Below are 16041 nucleotides of genomic sequence, written 5' to 3' on the forward strand. Positions count from 1 at the left end.
GGTGAGCCAGCAAAGAAAGACTCAGGCTCCACACACTGAGTTTGAAAGACAACCTGTGTGCTGGGCCCCGTGGGCCTGTTTTTGTCAGTAACTTATTTCCGTCATGGTAGCTTTGGAAACACTCTTAGTCTGTCTCTTCCTCTGTGTTGGCATTGTCATATCCTGGGCCATTGTGGTCCCATACTTAGACTGATCTACTTTTTAACTGCCCCCTCTGCCTGCTGCCACCCTGCGATAGCAGCTGATCACTCCCCCAGCAGCAGATCCGAACCTAGGAGGGTTGTGATGGTCCCCGCAGCAGCCTTCCTCCACCTGCAGCCGCTGTGAAGACCTCCACCTGCCCAGGGCTCCTGCACCATCCCAGGTCCTCAGTCCTGTCCATGCTGTGTAGACACCGAGTAATAGCTCCTGCTGGTGGGCATGGGATCTAAGGAAGGTGCTGGGTCAGTGATGAGAGCATAGAAATTCAACACAGCTTGGAAATAAGGATATCTGAAGGTTACTCTCTGTATCCCATGTGCACAGGCTTTTTTAGTTGATTTATTTTTCTCTTAAGGAATATGTCTTCTGTAAATGTGCACCAGATGTAGACTAATTATTGTGAAGTCACTTATCAAGGTTACTTAGCTTTCCATGGTGACAGAGGTTTGTGTAACTTTGCCTATCGTAAAAGAGCCTGGCTTATGGCAGTTGTTGGCCATCTCCTAAAGGGCAGACCTGGGAGCATGATGTTTTAAAATCAGGTGAATAAAAAAGTGACTATTACAGGGATGTTCTTGAGTCTGCAGTGATCACTTTTGACATCAGTCATTTGCACACTTTCCTATTGAGGGCCCGTTCCTCTTGACACTTTCTAATAATGGATCCCTATTGGGAGTTTGTTGGGAACTTCTAGCGTACAGGGTAAAAGTTTGGACTCTAGCAGTTAACTGAAGATCATTTTATCCCTCACATAATAATCACAGTTATCGCCTACTCACACTGCACCATGCACACTCTTTCTTGTTTGGAATTCTTGTTCTGCTCAGAGCTCAGCTTGCTTCCTCTCTGGGAGACTCTTCCTGACCTACCATGCATGTTCTTCAGCTCCCCCCAACATGCACAGGTACACATCCACAGCCCTGATCTCTTAACCATGTTGTGTCCAGGACACAGTTTCTGTTTACTACACTGGCACTTAGTACACAGTTTATATCCCCCTCACGAGTTTGTGAATTCCCGGGGAAGGTGTCTTTCCTAATGACCTCTTATCTCCCAGGGAAGGATTGAACAAGACATGATCTTGGTGCTTTGAGGAGCAGACAGACCCAGGGTTTTATAAAAATGAGACTTACGGCAGGAGAGGGGAGCTTTTTCTAAGCTTCTTCATGCCTGCTTTCTAACTGCAATCCAGACCAGTGATCCTCAACAAGGTGGTGGTGTTTGGTGGTCATGGTGGTGGAGCTAGTCTTCAGAATTTCCAGAAGCTGGTCCGTGTACTTGGAAGACATGGAATATGAATTCCAAGGCTATTTTTTTCTCCTTTCATTTTAGCCATAATATTATCTTTATCTTCAAGTTCCAAATGGCATTAAAAGGAGGGCAGGGGAATTTTCAAAAAGGAAAACAAAGATTAAGAAAAATCCATTCTCCAAATGGAGAGGCTGACATTTTTGTTTATTTCTTTGGGGGCGGTTTTTGTTTTTTTTTCAAGTGAGGAAGAACAATAGTGATAGGTTCATAATGTAGTAAGAGCAAAGTGTAGACATTTTTACAGACACATAATATTGACCTACAGTGTTAGAAAAGCATTTTCATTTTGTAATTTTCTCAACGTTGAAGGTCAAGCTGTTTAAAAACGTGTGTTGTCTTTAAAAGCTATAGAGAGAACTGTGAATCCAGTGGTGAGTTTGAGCTGTAGAAGGCTTAATGGCGAGAGTCCTGGCCCTGCCTGTACTGCTGGAGAGCTGGGGCAAGCTCCTCAGAATCACTGTAGAAACCTGGGGCTACTGCTGCCAGCCTCTGAGAGGGGACTGAAGAGGGCAGAGGCCACAGGCACCCGGACGCCAACTCCACACCTGCAGAGGCTGCTGAGCCCTGCCAGGCGAGGTCTCCCAGAGGCAAAGGGGGCGGATATGTCTGTCCTTTGATTGTTATCACTTCAAGGGATTGCAAGAACCACCTCACCCATTAAGCAGTGATTTTGAAATAGTTGTTTTTTGTATTCATTTTGATAAATCCCCACACTAAGACTGAATTTTGAAAGAGTATTTCTACATCAGATATCTGCAATTGTGTCTTGGTGCCTGTGATTCACTTTTGCATGAAAAGCATCCCAGCGTGTCCCAGCTTTCTGCCCTCTGCAGAGCGCCCTGTGGCCAGCGTGAAGTGCCTCCACTGTCCATGGCAGCTGCTCAGGGAAGTGAATGTCAGCCTGCCTCCCTGTCTAGGGCCTGACCTTCAGACTGCCTTGCCACTTTTACTGGGTCTTGAGTTTTGAAGAGGGAATAGAGTCCTTTTTTATTTTTTATTTTGAAACAGAGTCCCACTAAGGTACTGAAGACATTGCTAAGTTGTTGAGGCTGGCCTCCAACCTTCAGTTCTCCTGACTCAACCTCCCAGGTACTGGGATTACAGGTATACACCACTACTGACTGTCAGCCCAGCTGACTTTGACTTTCCTAAAGCAGTGAATATGTATTTTATTCACCTGTCACAATCGAGGGCCTCAGCAGAGATATATAATAAATATTTGGTTAAAGGAGGAACAGAGGGACAAATCAAAGTATGAGCCAGCTAAGATTCTGGAGTATTTTGTCTTCTGTTCCTGGGAAAAGTGATAAAAGCCAGAATGCCGATGTGTGCATTCTACTTTTGGTATTGTGGTTATGCTTGGATTCTTTCTCACGTTGCCAGTTTCTGCTTTTTGTTATGTATACAATTTCTAGTTCAAAGAAACGATATTCTCAGTCTAAGGCTTTCCTGTAAAGGTGAGAGGCAGGTGAAGTGAGCTACAGCACTCTGCAGGAGAGAACGCAGGGGGAAACTGCAGAGGTGGGACTGCAGCGGGGAGGCGGGCAGCCGAGGCGGCCTGGGGGTGCAGCCTGGGGCCCAGGTGCCACCCTCCGCCCACCTGGGACCGAGGTGGCGCGGCAGCCACTGTGCTCTGGCATTTTACCAGCAACAGTTGTGTTTGTTTTAAACCTTCAAATGGCATTTAAAACAGGGCGGAGGTCTTGTGTTTCTTAGAGGGACACAGTGGGATAGAGCGCTGATTCCTTACATTGTAGTCACACACATATATTTGAAGGGGAATTTTCATTAGATGTTACTTTACCGCTATTGGTCCAAATAAAAAGGAATTAGTTATTACCCATTTTATCAAGATGCCATCCAAATTAACTGGAAGTGTAAAAGTACACATTACTATTGTTATGTGTTCTCAAAGCTTATAATTCTTAATGTATTCTCAAAGCCAGCGGCAAACCTATCTGTGGAAATCTTCATGCCTTTTATAAACTTGAGTCGTTAACTTTCTATTATTTCTGCATGTTTTATGACACTAAGCAAATGGGCAAGACATTAGTAGAAAGAAAATTGCCTTAACCCCTATGCCTAGTAAAAATATCAGAGCCGCCAGGCTTGATGGCACATCCTGTAATCCCAGCTCTGAGGAGCAGAGACAGGAGGCTCTCAGGTGCGAGAGGGGTAAATAGTACAAACAACAAAAAGATGAGTAAGAGCTTTTGGCTCCACACAGACGCTCTAAGGAGAGATTGTTGGCCTTGGGCCAGACCCGTGCTGGAGCGCTGCCTCGGGCTCTGCCTTCAGCCTTCCTCCCTCGGTTTCCTAGTGTGCTGAGCAGGGTGGTGACTGCCTCAGGCAAGCCCCCCCACCCTGGAGCACCGCAGACGTGGAAGGCACCCTGCACACAGCGCTTGAGGTGCCAGGGCACTGGGTACCGTGGACGAGAAGCACGCAGACAGCGTTGTATAGACACATCACACGACCCTCTTTACATCCTTTGTGGGTGAACTTTTTAGAATTACATCTTGCTTGCTCTTCTAGGACATGTTCTCACATGTAAGGAATTTATAAGAATGCTGTGTTTCCTGGGAATGTGTAACAGGAGAAAACAGGTGCAGTGGTTGAGTCACATTTCACACTCCGAAGGGCAATTCTGTTGCTTGACATGAGTGATTCTCCCAGTTTGCATTTCTTCACATTGCAGCATCTCACCCTCCCTCCACTCCTGCACTGAGATCTGCCCTGTTAACAGCTGGGGGGCGGGGGGGGGGGTGGTCCAGCAAGGTGTGAGAAGATTCTTGGCTGCCTGAGGCCTCTAGGCTCTGTTGTTTACACCAGTGACACTAACGCAAATTCCTCTAAGCCAGCAGAAGGTGACTGGGCATTTTAAAAGTTACTTTAAGTAGCAGGGTGCAGTGGCACATGCCCAAAATCCCAGTACTTGGGAGGCCGAGGCAGGAGGATCACAGGATCAAGACCAATGCGCATGGTAAATTAGACCCTGCGTCAAGTCTTTTTCTTTTTTTTTAAATAAAGGTCTGAGGATATCACTCAGAAGTAGAATACCCCTAAAATTACTTCCTAATACCTCCAAAAGGTATTTAAAGAGAAAGCTTTAGTCTCCATCATTACTTTCTCTGCACTCCTGCCTGTGATTCATGCCCCTGGCCTCCCTCCCCCACCCTGTGTCCCATCCCTCCTGTCCAGCCCACCCTCTGGGTGGCACATGCGCTCATCTTCTCGGATGTGTCTCTTCTGTGCACTGTGCTAAGTTCCCCCGGTTGGTTGGCTGTTGGGCCTCCCTGCCCTTGCACAGAGTCGCATTGCAGCCCTTACCGCTGGTGGTCCCTGGGCCCACGGTAGGAGTAGGCTCCCTGGTGCCTTTGTGCCCTTCTGAGCTGAGCTGGTTACTTGTCCACATTAACTGCTCAGTAGATGTTAGATGACTGGATAATGTGTTCATCCCAGCGTAAACTCATGGGAAAGATAACCACATACTTTACTTTCCGATGTGCTGGTCCTTAAGAGTACACACCACAGCCTCCTGGGAACTTTGGGCTCTGGCAGCTTCTGCCTGGTGCTCTGCCTGCAGGCAGGGGAGGCTTCTCAGTGACTGTGACCAGATCGTATTAAAGAAGGACCACTAGGCATCCTCTGGCGTCTCAGTAACAGTGTTCTGTGTGTAAATCACGAACTCAGGTGCAAGACTAGGACTCCGCTGATTCCAGAGCCAGGGCGACTGACTGACTGTACTGGAGGGAGGAGTTTTAAAACTACAGTCTGTAGCACATGACTTAGTGGATTTTTAGCATTATATTATTGTTGTCCATAATAAGTCTAAATTGTTGAAAAAACAAAAAGCTATTAGATTCTTTATAGTTAGCTTAAGAAATTTGGCCTGAATGCATATATTCTTGACACATTATTGTCAAAAATAATAATTTTTTTAAAAGAGCTATGTATTAGTTTGCTGAGCTCCCCTAATAAATGCCAGGATTGAATGGTTCAAACAATAGAAATTTTAACTTCAGCTGAAGTTAACTTAAACCAAAGGATGTGGTAGTGCACAGTTCAGCCCCGACAGTGTGAATTTTAACTGCTGTGCAGATAGGACTGTTGACTGACTACAGGCACCTGGAGTGTGGACGTAAGTGTCATCCACATCTGTGTGGCATTCCTGCAAAAGTCGCTGCTCTTAGATGGCAGAGTTTGGTGGCCTGGGTGTGGCTACTTTAACAAACCATCTAGAAACTGCACCCTCCTGTTAAATCCTAAATTTAACAGGTAAAAATGTTACAAAAAATAGAAAAGATGTGGCAAGTGCACAAGGAGGGAGAGTGAAAACATTAGCAGCTGGTCCTGAGTAAGATGTCTGGGTACACAATTCTGTGTACATGAGATGTGTCAGAGTTGTAATCAGTTTACATACTTTTATGCTGTATATTTTGTGTGTGTCTGGCACTGGGAATTAAACTCAGGGGATTCTACCCCTGAGCTACACCCCCAGCCCTATTTTTATTCTTTATTTTGAAACAGGGTCTCACTAAGTTGCAAAGGGCCTAAGTAACTGAGGCTGGCCTCAAACCGTGCTCCTCCTGTTTCAGCCTCCCAAGTACTGGGAATAGAAGTGTGCACCACCATGCCCAGCTTAGTAGTATTTTAATTTGATACATATTCCAGTCTTTTCCATCAGCGAAGCACTCCAATAAGCAGGAAGTAGAAAAATTGTGAAGAATAAACTTAGAGGTAAAGATTTTTATCTAAAAGGATTCTGTAATGTGTTAACATTTGAGGACGTACCCAGAAAGCAACATCAGAGGTGGTGTAGCTGCGGCCAAGGGCAGCTTAGGTATCTTTTCAGTAACTGACTTCTGTAGTCAGTAATCCAGAGACACCAGAAGGAGTGCAGACTTCACTTGGAAGGCCTGTCCCTGTCCCTGTCCCTAACACGTGGCTCACATGCCCCAGTACAGCTGTTCATTCCTTACCCCTGAGCTATTAGTAGAAATAAATTTTTCATAAATTTTAGAAATGTAAATGATTTACATTTTATGTACAGTTATGTAAAGAATACTGTGTTTTTTCTCTCTCCTCTTTACCTGCAGCTCATGTTCTTTGGCATCTTCCTGTGCCTGGACGCGTTTCTGTATGTGTTCACTCTGCTTCCCTTGAGAGTTTTCCTGGCACTGTTCAGGCTTCTCACTCTGCCTTGCGATGGCTTCAGGTGAGTTCAGATCTCTATTTCAAGTCTCTACCTTATTTTATTATTTTTCTACTTGTAGGATTTTTAGACTAAGGAAATTTAGCCAGGCGTGGTGGCGCACGCTTGTAATCCCCGCGCTTGGGAGGCAGAGACAGGAGGATCGCGCAGGATCGCGCAGGTTCGAAGCCAGCCACGCGCGCTGGCTTAGGAGACCCTGTTTCCAAATAAAAATGTAAAAATAGGTCTGGGAGTGTAGCCCGGAGGTAGAAGGGCTTCCAGGAACCCCAGTACCACCCCCCAAAAAAGACTAAGAAAATTAACTGTTTTACTCACTCTCTAACCCTTAATGCATAATTAACTCTGTTCATCCTTTCACTGGATATTATATAATCTGTTTATATAATATACATTCTATATGCACTTCTGCTTGGAATGATTTTGAACTGAATCTTTGCTTCAGACAGTAAATTAACACGCATATAGGAGGTTGTGTAAGGGCCCAGGATTGAGAGTCAAGGACTGGCTGACCATGTTCCTGGCTTGCCTCTGCCTTTACTTTCTCAAAGGCCTGTTGCCTGCTGGGCCTGGTCTGTGGAAGTGGCCATGGCTCTGGGCTGAGGCAGTGGGTGGGGACAGGTGTCACGAGGGCCTCCCAGGGGCTCTCACTGCGGCTTCTCCTTCAGGTCTCTTGGAATCACTGTGTTAGTGGCCTCTGGAGCCTCAGTGGCGACAGTGGGACTCTCTCTGATGTGTGACAGTGGAAACACTCCTGAAGACTCTGCCCTCGGGGGCAGGACCAGGCACACCTGCCTAGCGTGGGCCAGGTGATAGGTCGAGTGGCCTCCACCTGGCTTCTCTAAACTCGTTTGCGCATTGATAAGAAAGGACAGTGAGCCAGCATGCAGTATCTTTACCACAAAGATGAGAAGATGTAAAAAGAACGCCCATCACAGAGTGGGGCTCACAGGGACAGGGTAGGTGTCAGCTCTTTGCTGTGTTCTTCACCAGAAGAGTCAGGGGAAGACGTTACACCTCAGAGCTTACTGCTTCTTTCATCTCAGAGTTGGAAGGAAATTTCAACTGTAGAGCTTTCTTTCTTTGTATATTTATGGAGCTTGAGTCCACTGGGTGTCGTGACTCTTTAGAACATTGTTACTCATTTTTTAACATAGTTATCCAATTTTTGTTTCTAACATGCATCACTTTTCTAAATATGGTTCATTCAGAAAATGTTTTAAATATCGAATGGGCAATAATTTGTTAAACTTTAAGTATAGTGACTATTTCAGGGGCTAGAAGGCATATAATTAGCAAGATAATTTAACCATGGAAGATGAGTTATAAAAGTCTCAGTCCAGATACAGAATTATGTATATTTTCAAAGACTAAAATCATAGAGCCGTCTCTTTTAAAGTAGAAAATGAGCATAAAATTACCGTTTAGTAACACATATAGTTCCTTTAAAGATGAGTCTTAATCAATTATGATGAAGAAGAAATTCTTCCTGTGTAAATAGGAATAAGTTAATGATCATGATGATCATGTTGTGACAAGAATAAAAATTATTCTTTGCAAGATTGCATACACAGTCATCAGTGTTCATTGTATTGTTGCTTTTTGTGCTACTTTATGTTCTGTAGCCTTTGTCACTACAGAACAATAGTGAATTATGGTATATAATTAATCACAAGTTAATCAGATGTGAATATTGGCTTAGAAACTTAACCATCAGCTTTTAAATATTTCAAATATATCTTTTACACATTGAGAATTTTCGAGAAGGCCTTATTCGCATTAAATGCAGCCCTTTTAAAAGATATTTGTAGCATGGTGTTTTGATACTAAATAAAACCTTGCCCCAGAGTATATTGTTTTCTTTATTTCTATTGGGAGCTCAAGACCAGAACAAGTTCTAGTAAAGCATTTCCTAAGAGCTGTGTGTGGTGGCACATTTGGGGAATATAAAAATACCTGTAATCCCAGCCAGTCCTTGGGAGGCTGACACAGGAAAATTGTAGGCTCAAGGCCAGGATCAGCAACTTAGTGAGACCCTGGTTCAAAACAAAAAAATAGAATAGGGCTGGAGGTGTAGCTCTGTAGCTCACAGGTAGAATGCCCCCATACCAAAAAAAAAAAAAAAAAAAAAAAATTTTTTTAAAGAAGCATTACTGAATAGAAATCTTCACTTGTGGCTGCATAAAGAGGATGGATACATGGAAATTTGGTTACGGGTAGGGATTGTCACATCTGCATTATGAGCTGGATTACTTCCTAGTTATTCTTTGATCGCCGGTGTTTGGCAGTTTTGTATTCTAGCCGTCCTTTTGGGTGCGTGGCTTTCAGAGACTTGCCGTATGGCTGGTGGCATGGTGGACTAGAGAATGGGAGGCCTTGTAGTCTAAAGATTCTTCTCTGAGTGGCTCTTCTCTTGGGTGGGGTTAGGCACAGATTGTATCCACGGAGCGCCATATAGCACTCGGGCAGCCTGTCATGCAGTGCTCCCAAGGATCTTTTTTTTGGGGGTGCACTTGTTTGAAGGCCCATCTTCCTAGCTAGTGCTGTGCTGCACTCAAGTTCATTTCTGTGTCTCTCTTGTCGTTTGGGGAAGAAAGGCACCCAAGTAGTACTAGAACAATCTTTCAGTTTGTTCTGTAAAACAGGTGTTCCAGGGAACTAGGAAATCTTTTGCTTTATTGTGAGTGGTTGAAGTTTCCTAAGTTCAGCTGTTTTATAATATGTTAAGGTTTGGGGGCACATACTTATGATTGCTTCTTTCATATTAGTTTAAAATATTTTTTAATCCAAATTAATTTGAGTCCTGTTTGAAAATAGTGTTGTCTATTTCCTAGGTTTTATAGATGAAAGGCCACTAGAGGGCAGCCTGGCACACTGCAGCTACCGCTCGCTACAAATTTGAGTAACCGAAAAGCTATTATTTCATGCTATCACTAATAAGTTTCATATGTATATGAATCATGACATTCAGTTAAATTAAGTAATAGAATTTCACCAATTCTGAATACTCTGTGAAGGTAGAAAATGCACATGCTGCCTTAATGTCTCAGTGCCATAGGTATGCTGTATCAAATTGATTAATATGTGCTTACTGTAATACTGGTTGCAATTTTTGTTATCCTTGAGCAATTTAGGAAACATTCCTTTGAACATCATTTTTTCATGTTACTAGAAATATTTTTTTTTACTAACACAGTGTTATATAGCTAAACGCACAGGTTAAAGGTCAGAGTAAAAGTTAAGAGATGATAATGACTAGTGTCTGTCTTAACCTCAGTTTTCTTAACAATCAGGTGTTTATGTGTAAGTGAAACGTGCCGAGGTTTTAACACCAGCATCTATCTGTCATCAGTGGGCCTGTGCTCAGGGGAAGATGGAGCAATAAGCATTATTTTTAAAAGCACAGAAACATATGAACACGTGAAAAGTTAAATTAAAGCTATTGTTGCAAATAAGTCTAAGACTTTTCAAATATTTTAGGAGTACAAAAATATATTTTACTTATACAAAAGGGCATATTTAGAAATAGCCAAATTCTCCGGGTACTGTGTACACTTGTAATCCCAGCTGAGGCGGGAAGGATTGTGGTTCAAGATACCCTCAGCTACTACATAGTGAGGCCCTGTGCAACTCAGTGAAACTCTGTTTCAAAATAAAGAATAAAAACTAGGGCTGGGGGTGTGGCTCAGAGCTAGAATGTCAGTGGGTTCTATCCCTGGTACTAAAAAAAAAAAAAGAGAGAGAGAGAGAGAGAAAGGAAGAAAGAAGGAGGGAAAGAAAGAAATAGCCATATTCTACCTTCTTATCCCTTTTCTCCCAGTGTTCTCTACTTCTGTTAAAATTACTTGATTTGTCTTGTCTATAGCTATATCATGTTCCATCTTTTCCAGCAAGCAAAAAGTGCTCTTTCCTTCAGTCTAACTTATTTTCAAAGAGATAAGAAGAAATTAAAGAGACCAGCAAAGAAGTCGATCGTATATACTTTTTTCCAGCTAATGTTTTCTTTTTCTCACTCTCCTATATTTTAATCTTCTTTTCATTAAAAAATCTTCCTAGTCTCTTTGTTCTTTAAAATTATTCCAAAGAAGGGGGGAAATATATTTGTCAAATTAACCAAGGGTAATATGAAAACAGCTATTTGTAGTCTCTAGTACTTTTTGTTTCAGTATCACATTGATAATAATGTTGCCTTCTTTTCATACCTAAGGGTTTTTGCCTTCTCTGTTTGCAAAGTTTTGTCTGGTGTGTTTGTGAAAGGGTTTTTAAAGCAGATACACTCACATTTTCAGCTTTAGAATTTAATCTTTGAGTCTATTTCTACATATTCTGCAAACTTGCCATGGTTTTGGCTTTGTGGTTTTGGTTTTGTTTTTCAATATTGACAAGCAGAGGATACAAAGACTGTACCATTCCTCAGGGCGAGGACAGGCTGCGGCACCCTGAGTAAACCCGGCTTCCAGACTCTGAGATGCTGACAAGGCAGTTACCTTGAATCTCTGGTCATGTGTGGTGTTTGCAATGGATGTGCTGCTGCTTCTATGAAAGTTTTTATCTGTCCTCAGTGATCTCAGAAATACGTAGTTGAATCTGTTCTCATGAATGAACAGTCTTTGCCCAAATTGTTTTGTAGTAGACAAAAGGAAGGAAGAACAGACGGACGAGATTCTTTAAAAGCAGATTCATTTATGTATTTCTTCCCTTTCTCAGATAGGGAAGTGTCATTTTAGAAAAGACATTTGAGAAACTTCTTGAGTTAGGATAATCTTTTTAATGATTGAGGCCATGGAAAACAGTTAGGTTGTGATTCATTATATGAGGTGTCTGTGCTTCTGGGAAGAATGATGAAATTTTGATTTTTAGAAGAAGAGACTGTTCTTTGCTGAGATATGAAATATAATATTCTCAAATTTACTTGTAAAATAAAAATAGCCAATTATATATTTTTAATTTACCTGGCATTTATGTGAACCTGTTATATCCTAACATTTGTGATGGTATTTTGAGTGTTAGAATTGTCAGTCACATTAGAGTTCAAAGTTGAAGGGAGATTATAGAGGAAAATGATAAAATCAGATACCAAGAACTGTTGGTTATTATTGGGAAAAACTTTTTTAAAACATTTTAGACACTTATAACTGAGTTGAACAGGTTTAAGTCATAAATGCTAGAGTCATTTTCTTTTATTGTTAGAGCAAATAAAATCTCAATAATCAAATTTCCTGATCCTTCACCCCAATATCAGGCACATTTTATTTGAGGTTTCATTGACCTTTTTTTTTCTTTAAAAGGCAAGATTATCTTTTCTGTTTAGAGTTGACCCCATAGGAAACTCCCAAAGAACTATGAATTCCAAATGCTTGGGAGTTTCTTAACCTGCTGAGCTTCCTCCCACATGCCTATTTCTGCCCAAAATTAACTTTAGGTGTTATAGATAGGTTTTTCTCTTTTCAGGCAAAATTAAGCCTTGCTTTTGGCCTAAGTGATCAGTGCTGTCATGAGAGCAGGTGTAGGGAGAGCGCTTGGTGTCATCCCCTGGGGAAACAAGTATGTCTTAATTTCCTCTGGCCAGGGCTCATCTGCGGGCTTGGTTGAAAGCAGAGTGCTAGTTATATTAGAGAGTCTTCATTACTTCAGGTTTCGTTGTCCCGTCTCCTCACCATGACGCTCTAAGTAGCGTAGCAACATTACAACCTTCTCTCTTTCTTTCTCTTTCGTAAATCAGACCGAAGGGAGAAGCACTTTCACTTCCTTTATAGAATGGAATGTGGTGGCACAGGGACTCCTTGTGGTGAGTAAACCCTGATTTTTCCTTCTTACTCTTGGCCAAATTGACATCAGAACAAACAAATATTTAGTTTACAATGCAAAAACAGCAGCATAGGCAGACATAACCATTTGCAGATGGAAGCACACTGAGAAAAAGTGTGGTTCCTTCTCCTTGAATAGCATCTGTGGTTGGTCTGAAAGCTTTGCCTACATTTACTTATGAAGGATTTGACATAATTTCACCTACCGTGAAAATCACCCAGTAAAATGATATGTAATCCCACATGTTGGGCTACATTTGATGGATACTTCATCCCAACACCATAGCACTTGCCTGAGCTTTAATCGCTTCCACATAGAACTTTTTCATTTTGCACTCTAAATATATCATGAGCTTTATAAACCCATTAGTTCTTTTATAATGTGGTTCAAAATTATTTTAAAGTTCAAGTAAAGATTTTAATCATTCAGTGTCTAAGTCTCGTCTTAAGTTATTTTTTTATTATACATTAGTCAAACAGTATTGAAAATATTCGGTTTCCTAATTAAGGAAAACATCTTGATCTTACAACTTTAATTTTCCTTAAAATTAAAAAGGGACAAGGGACTTGGCTTTCAAACATATGAACCATTTAAAATATTTTACATTATTATTTCAATGGTGCCTGTATTTCTTCACTCTTTTAATTATGCTGCCAATATTTTAAAATTTTACCAGAGAGAGACCAGTCTATTGTATTTTTATAATGAAATGGCTCATGCTGATACCCTGGCCTGTTTCAACATTGACCTGAAATTGACTGTGTAGGGATACTCTCATTTCTCTTGCTCATTTTCTCCTCTGCCTCTTCCTTCCTGATCTTTCTTTCCATCGCCAGCTTTCACTTTAGTAGTAGACTGCTAAAGAAGGGGCGGAAAAGCCTCCCAAGGTCACCCTTCTCTACAGTCTGTTCCCTAAGTCTGTAAGCCCTTTGAAATGACTGGAGATGCTTTAAAATAGTAAATTCTACAGTATAAGGTTACAAGCTGTAATAATGGATAAAAAGCACAGTAGGAGTATTTATGTTAATAAAAGGCAAAATTTAGGAATATAAGTAATTTTGTTTGTGTAGGAGTAAATTTGAACAAAAATTTAATTCTGTTGTTTTGAAAATTTTTAAGTCCTGTTGAATATCTTATTTAATATTACTTGACTTGGAATGGCACATAGCCACACCTACAAATTAGACTAGTGGGTTTTTTGCTTTGTCCACCATATTTCACTGAAATTTTTGACATTTGCAGAGGGACTTGCCAATAACTGCCATTTAATAATAGCCACTTATAAGGAAGAACTTCTTAGTCCACACGTATTATTCAAAAACTAATTCCAGGCTGATTGGCTGGGCCATGGATAAGCTGCTTATGGAATTTAAAAACGCTTACCAGATAGTCATCTAAAAATATTCTGACAGAGAAGGAACAAATGCGATGATCAGTTCAAGTTGTAATTTGTGAGGCTTGGTCATAGAAAGTCCATGATACATACAAGTATCTTGTTAAATAATATCCTTTTATTTTGAAAAACCACAATCTCTGTAGCAACCACTATGATATTTGTAATGGAGTATCTTTGTCAGAACAACAAGTACCTAAATTGCATATGAAATACATACAGTCTTGGAGGTTTGCATATATTTTTAGAAATAAAGAGTAAATTAAGAGGTGTTTGTTTTCTAGCACAGTGTTTTCAAATGGTAAATTATGTAGTGTTAAGTTTTACTGAAAGACAGTAGGTGCTGAGCTGTTAGCTTCTGTAGTTTCAAAGTCTTGAGTGAGGATGGTTGTGAAGGGCACACCTTCTGGGACCAGACAGCCAGGGTTCCTTCCCTGTCCCACACAGAGTAGCTCGGCTGCTGTCCAGCTGCAGGCAAGGCTGGCCTCCTGTAAAAGTAAGGGTGTGGGGTACCTTCCTTATATGATTTTAGAAACATTAAGGTATGTGGAGTGTCTAGGCAGAGCCTGCCCTGTAGTGATATTCTGCTACATAGTACTATTGTAGCATAAAGAGTTTCTAAAACCTTTTTGTATTTTCACAACCTGGTTTAATCCTAGGCAAGCTAAAACTAAGTGAAAGTTGTTTTTTGGCATTGAAGGAGTAAACCCAGGGCCATTCTACCTCTAGACTATGCTCCAGCCCCTTTATTTATTTGTCTGTTTGTTTGTTTGTTTATTTATTTATTTATTTATTTATTTTTGGAGTGTGGGGTTTAAACAAGGTCTCACTAAATTGCTAAGGCTTGTCTCAGACCTGTGATCCTCCTTCTCAGCTTCCCAAGTACTGGGATTACAGGCATGCACCACCGTGCCTGGCTGAAAGTTGTTAACTCTTAGTTCTGAAATTTTAGCTTACCATCTTGGTTCCAAAAGTCTGATGTTACATTGTTTTGATATATATATTTCCAATACTAGGTAGATCTAATTTCTGTCAATATAATCTCTCCATAAAAACATATACTAATACATGTTTCTTTGTTGGTAATATGTTTATAAGGAAATGCAACTGGACATACACCCAGAAGAGTGCTTTATCTCTTAAATAAAACTATTTTTTTTTTTTTTTTTTTTTTTTGTGGTACTGGGGTTCCTGGAAGCCCTTCTACCTCCGGGCTACACTCCCAGACCTATTTTTTACATTTTCATTTTGGAAACAGGGTCTCCTAAGCCAGCGCGCGCGGCCGGCTTCGAACCTGCGCGATCCTCCTGTCTCTGCCTCCCAAGCGCAGGGATTACAAGCGTGCGCCACCACGCCCGGCTTAAATAAAACTATTTTTGAGATCACTTAACTAAGATGTCAGTCTAGTTCCAAAAGCGTCTAGTTCTCTATTTTAATTAGTTACCAGAATCATTTTGGCAAGTGATATAGTTTAAATAATACTACATTATTTTTGTTTGTTCTGTTTTCTTTAATTAATAAAAACGTGGCCTATAGTTTTTAAATTCAAAGGCATAAGTCCCGTGCGGTGTGTTTCCAATATGTGCCGAGCTGTGCTGTGGCGTCTTGGGAGCAGAAGTGGCATCCACGCTTCTGAGGAGGCTGGGGATGCGATGCGGTCTGCACTGAGGCCTGTCAGTGTGCCTCTCAGCTCAGAGGGGAGACAGCTACATGCAGGCCCGGGGCTCTGGCGTGCCCAAAGTGGCTCTCCTCTCGGGCTTGACTTAGAAAAGTGTTTATTCTTGATAAGCAGCAGCTCCTCTGTTCTCAGTGTTGGGTGGGTAGGGACAGGAAATTACCTGGATTGGCAGCCAGCCCTTGGCAGATATGTGCTCTGGGCTGGTTGTGGGAGACAAAGTTCACTCTGGGTTCCATGAGGAGAAGGGGCCTGTGTGGGAGAAAGAGGAGCCGCCCTGGAGAAAAGAGAGTCCAGAAGACTGAAGATGACAGGTGGATTCACTAGTCCTTGTGCTTTTGCCCAGAGCTCCGGCTTCCACTTCTAAGAACGATTCACTTGGTATCTTTCGGGGACATACAATTTGACTTAGACACATTCTGACCTGTCTACATTTAGGCT

General features: G+C 41.6%; 1 protein-coding gene across 1 annotated transcript in view; it reads left to right on the plus strand.

Moving 5' to 3' along the window:
- TAPT1 (transmembrane anterior posterior transformation 1) overlaps positions 1-16041 on the plus strand; it is a gene marked incomplete at both ends in the record, with an annotated part of 57991 nt that overhangs the window by 15327 nt on the left and 26623 nt on the right. The window contains one exon of the mRNA XM_080697666.1: positions 6612-6730. Coding sequence (XP_080553792.1) covers positions 6612-6730 — 119 coding nt within the window. The remainder of the gene's footprint in view (positions 1-6611; positions 6731-16041) is intronic.

This window comes from Muscardinus avellanarius (genome assembly GCF_963383645.1).
Source record: "Muscardinus avellanarius genome assembly, chromosome: 6".
Lineage (NCBI taxonomy): Eukaryota > Metazoa > Chordata > Mammalia > Rodentia > Gliridae > Muscardinus > Muscardinus avellanarius.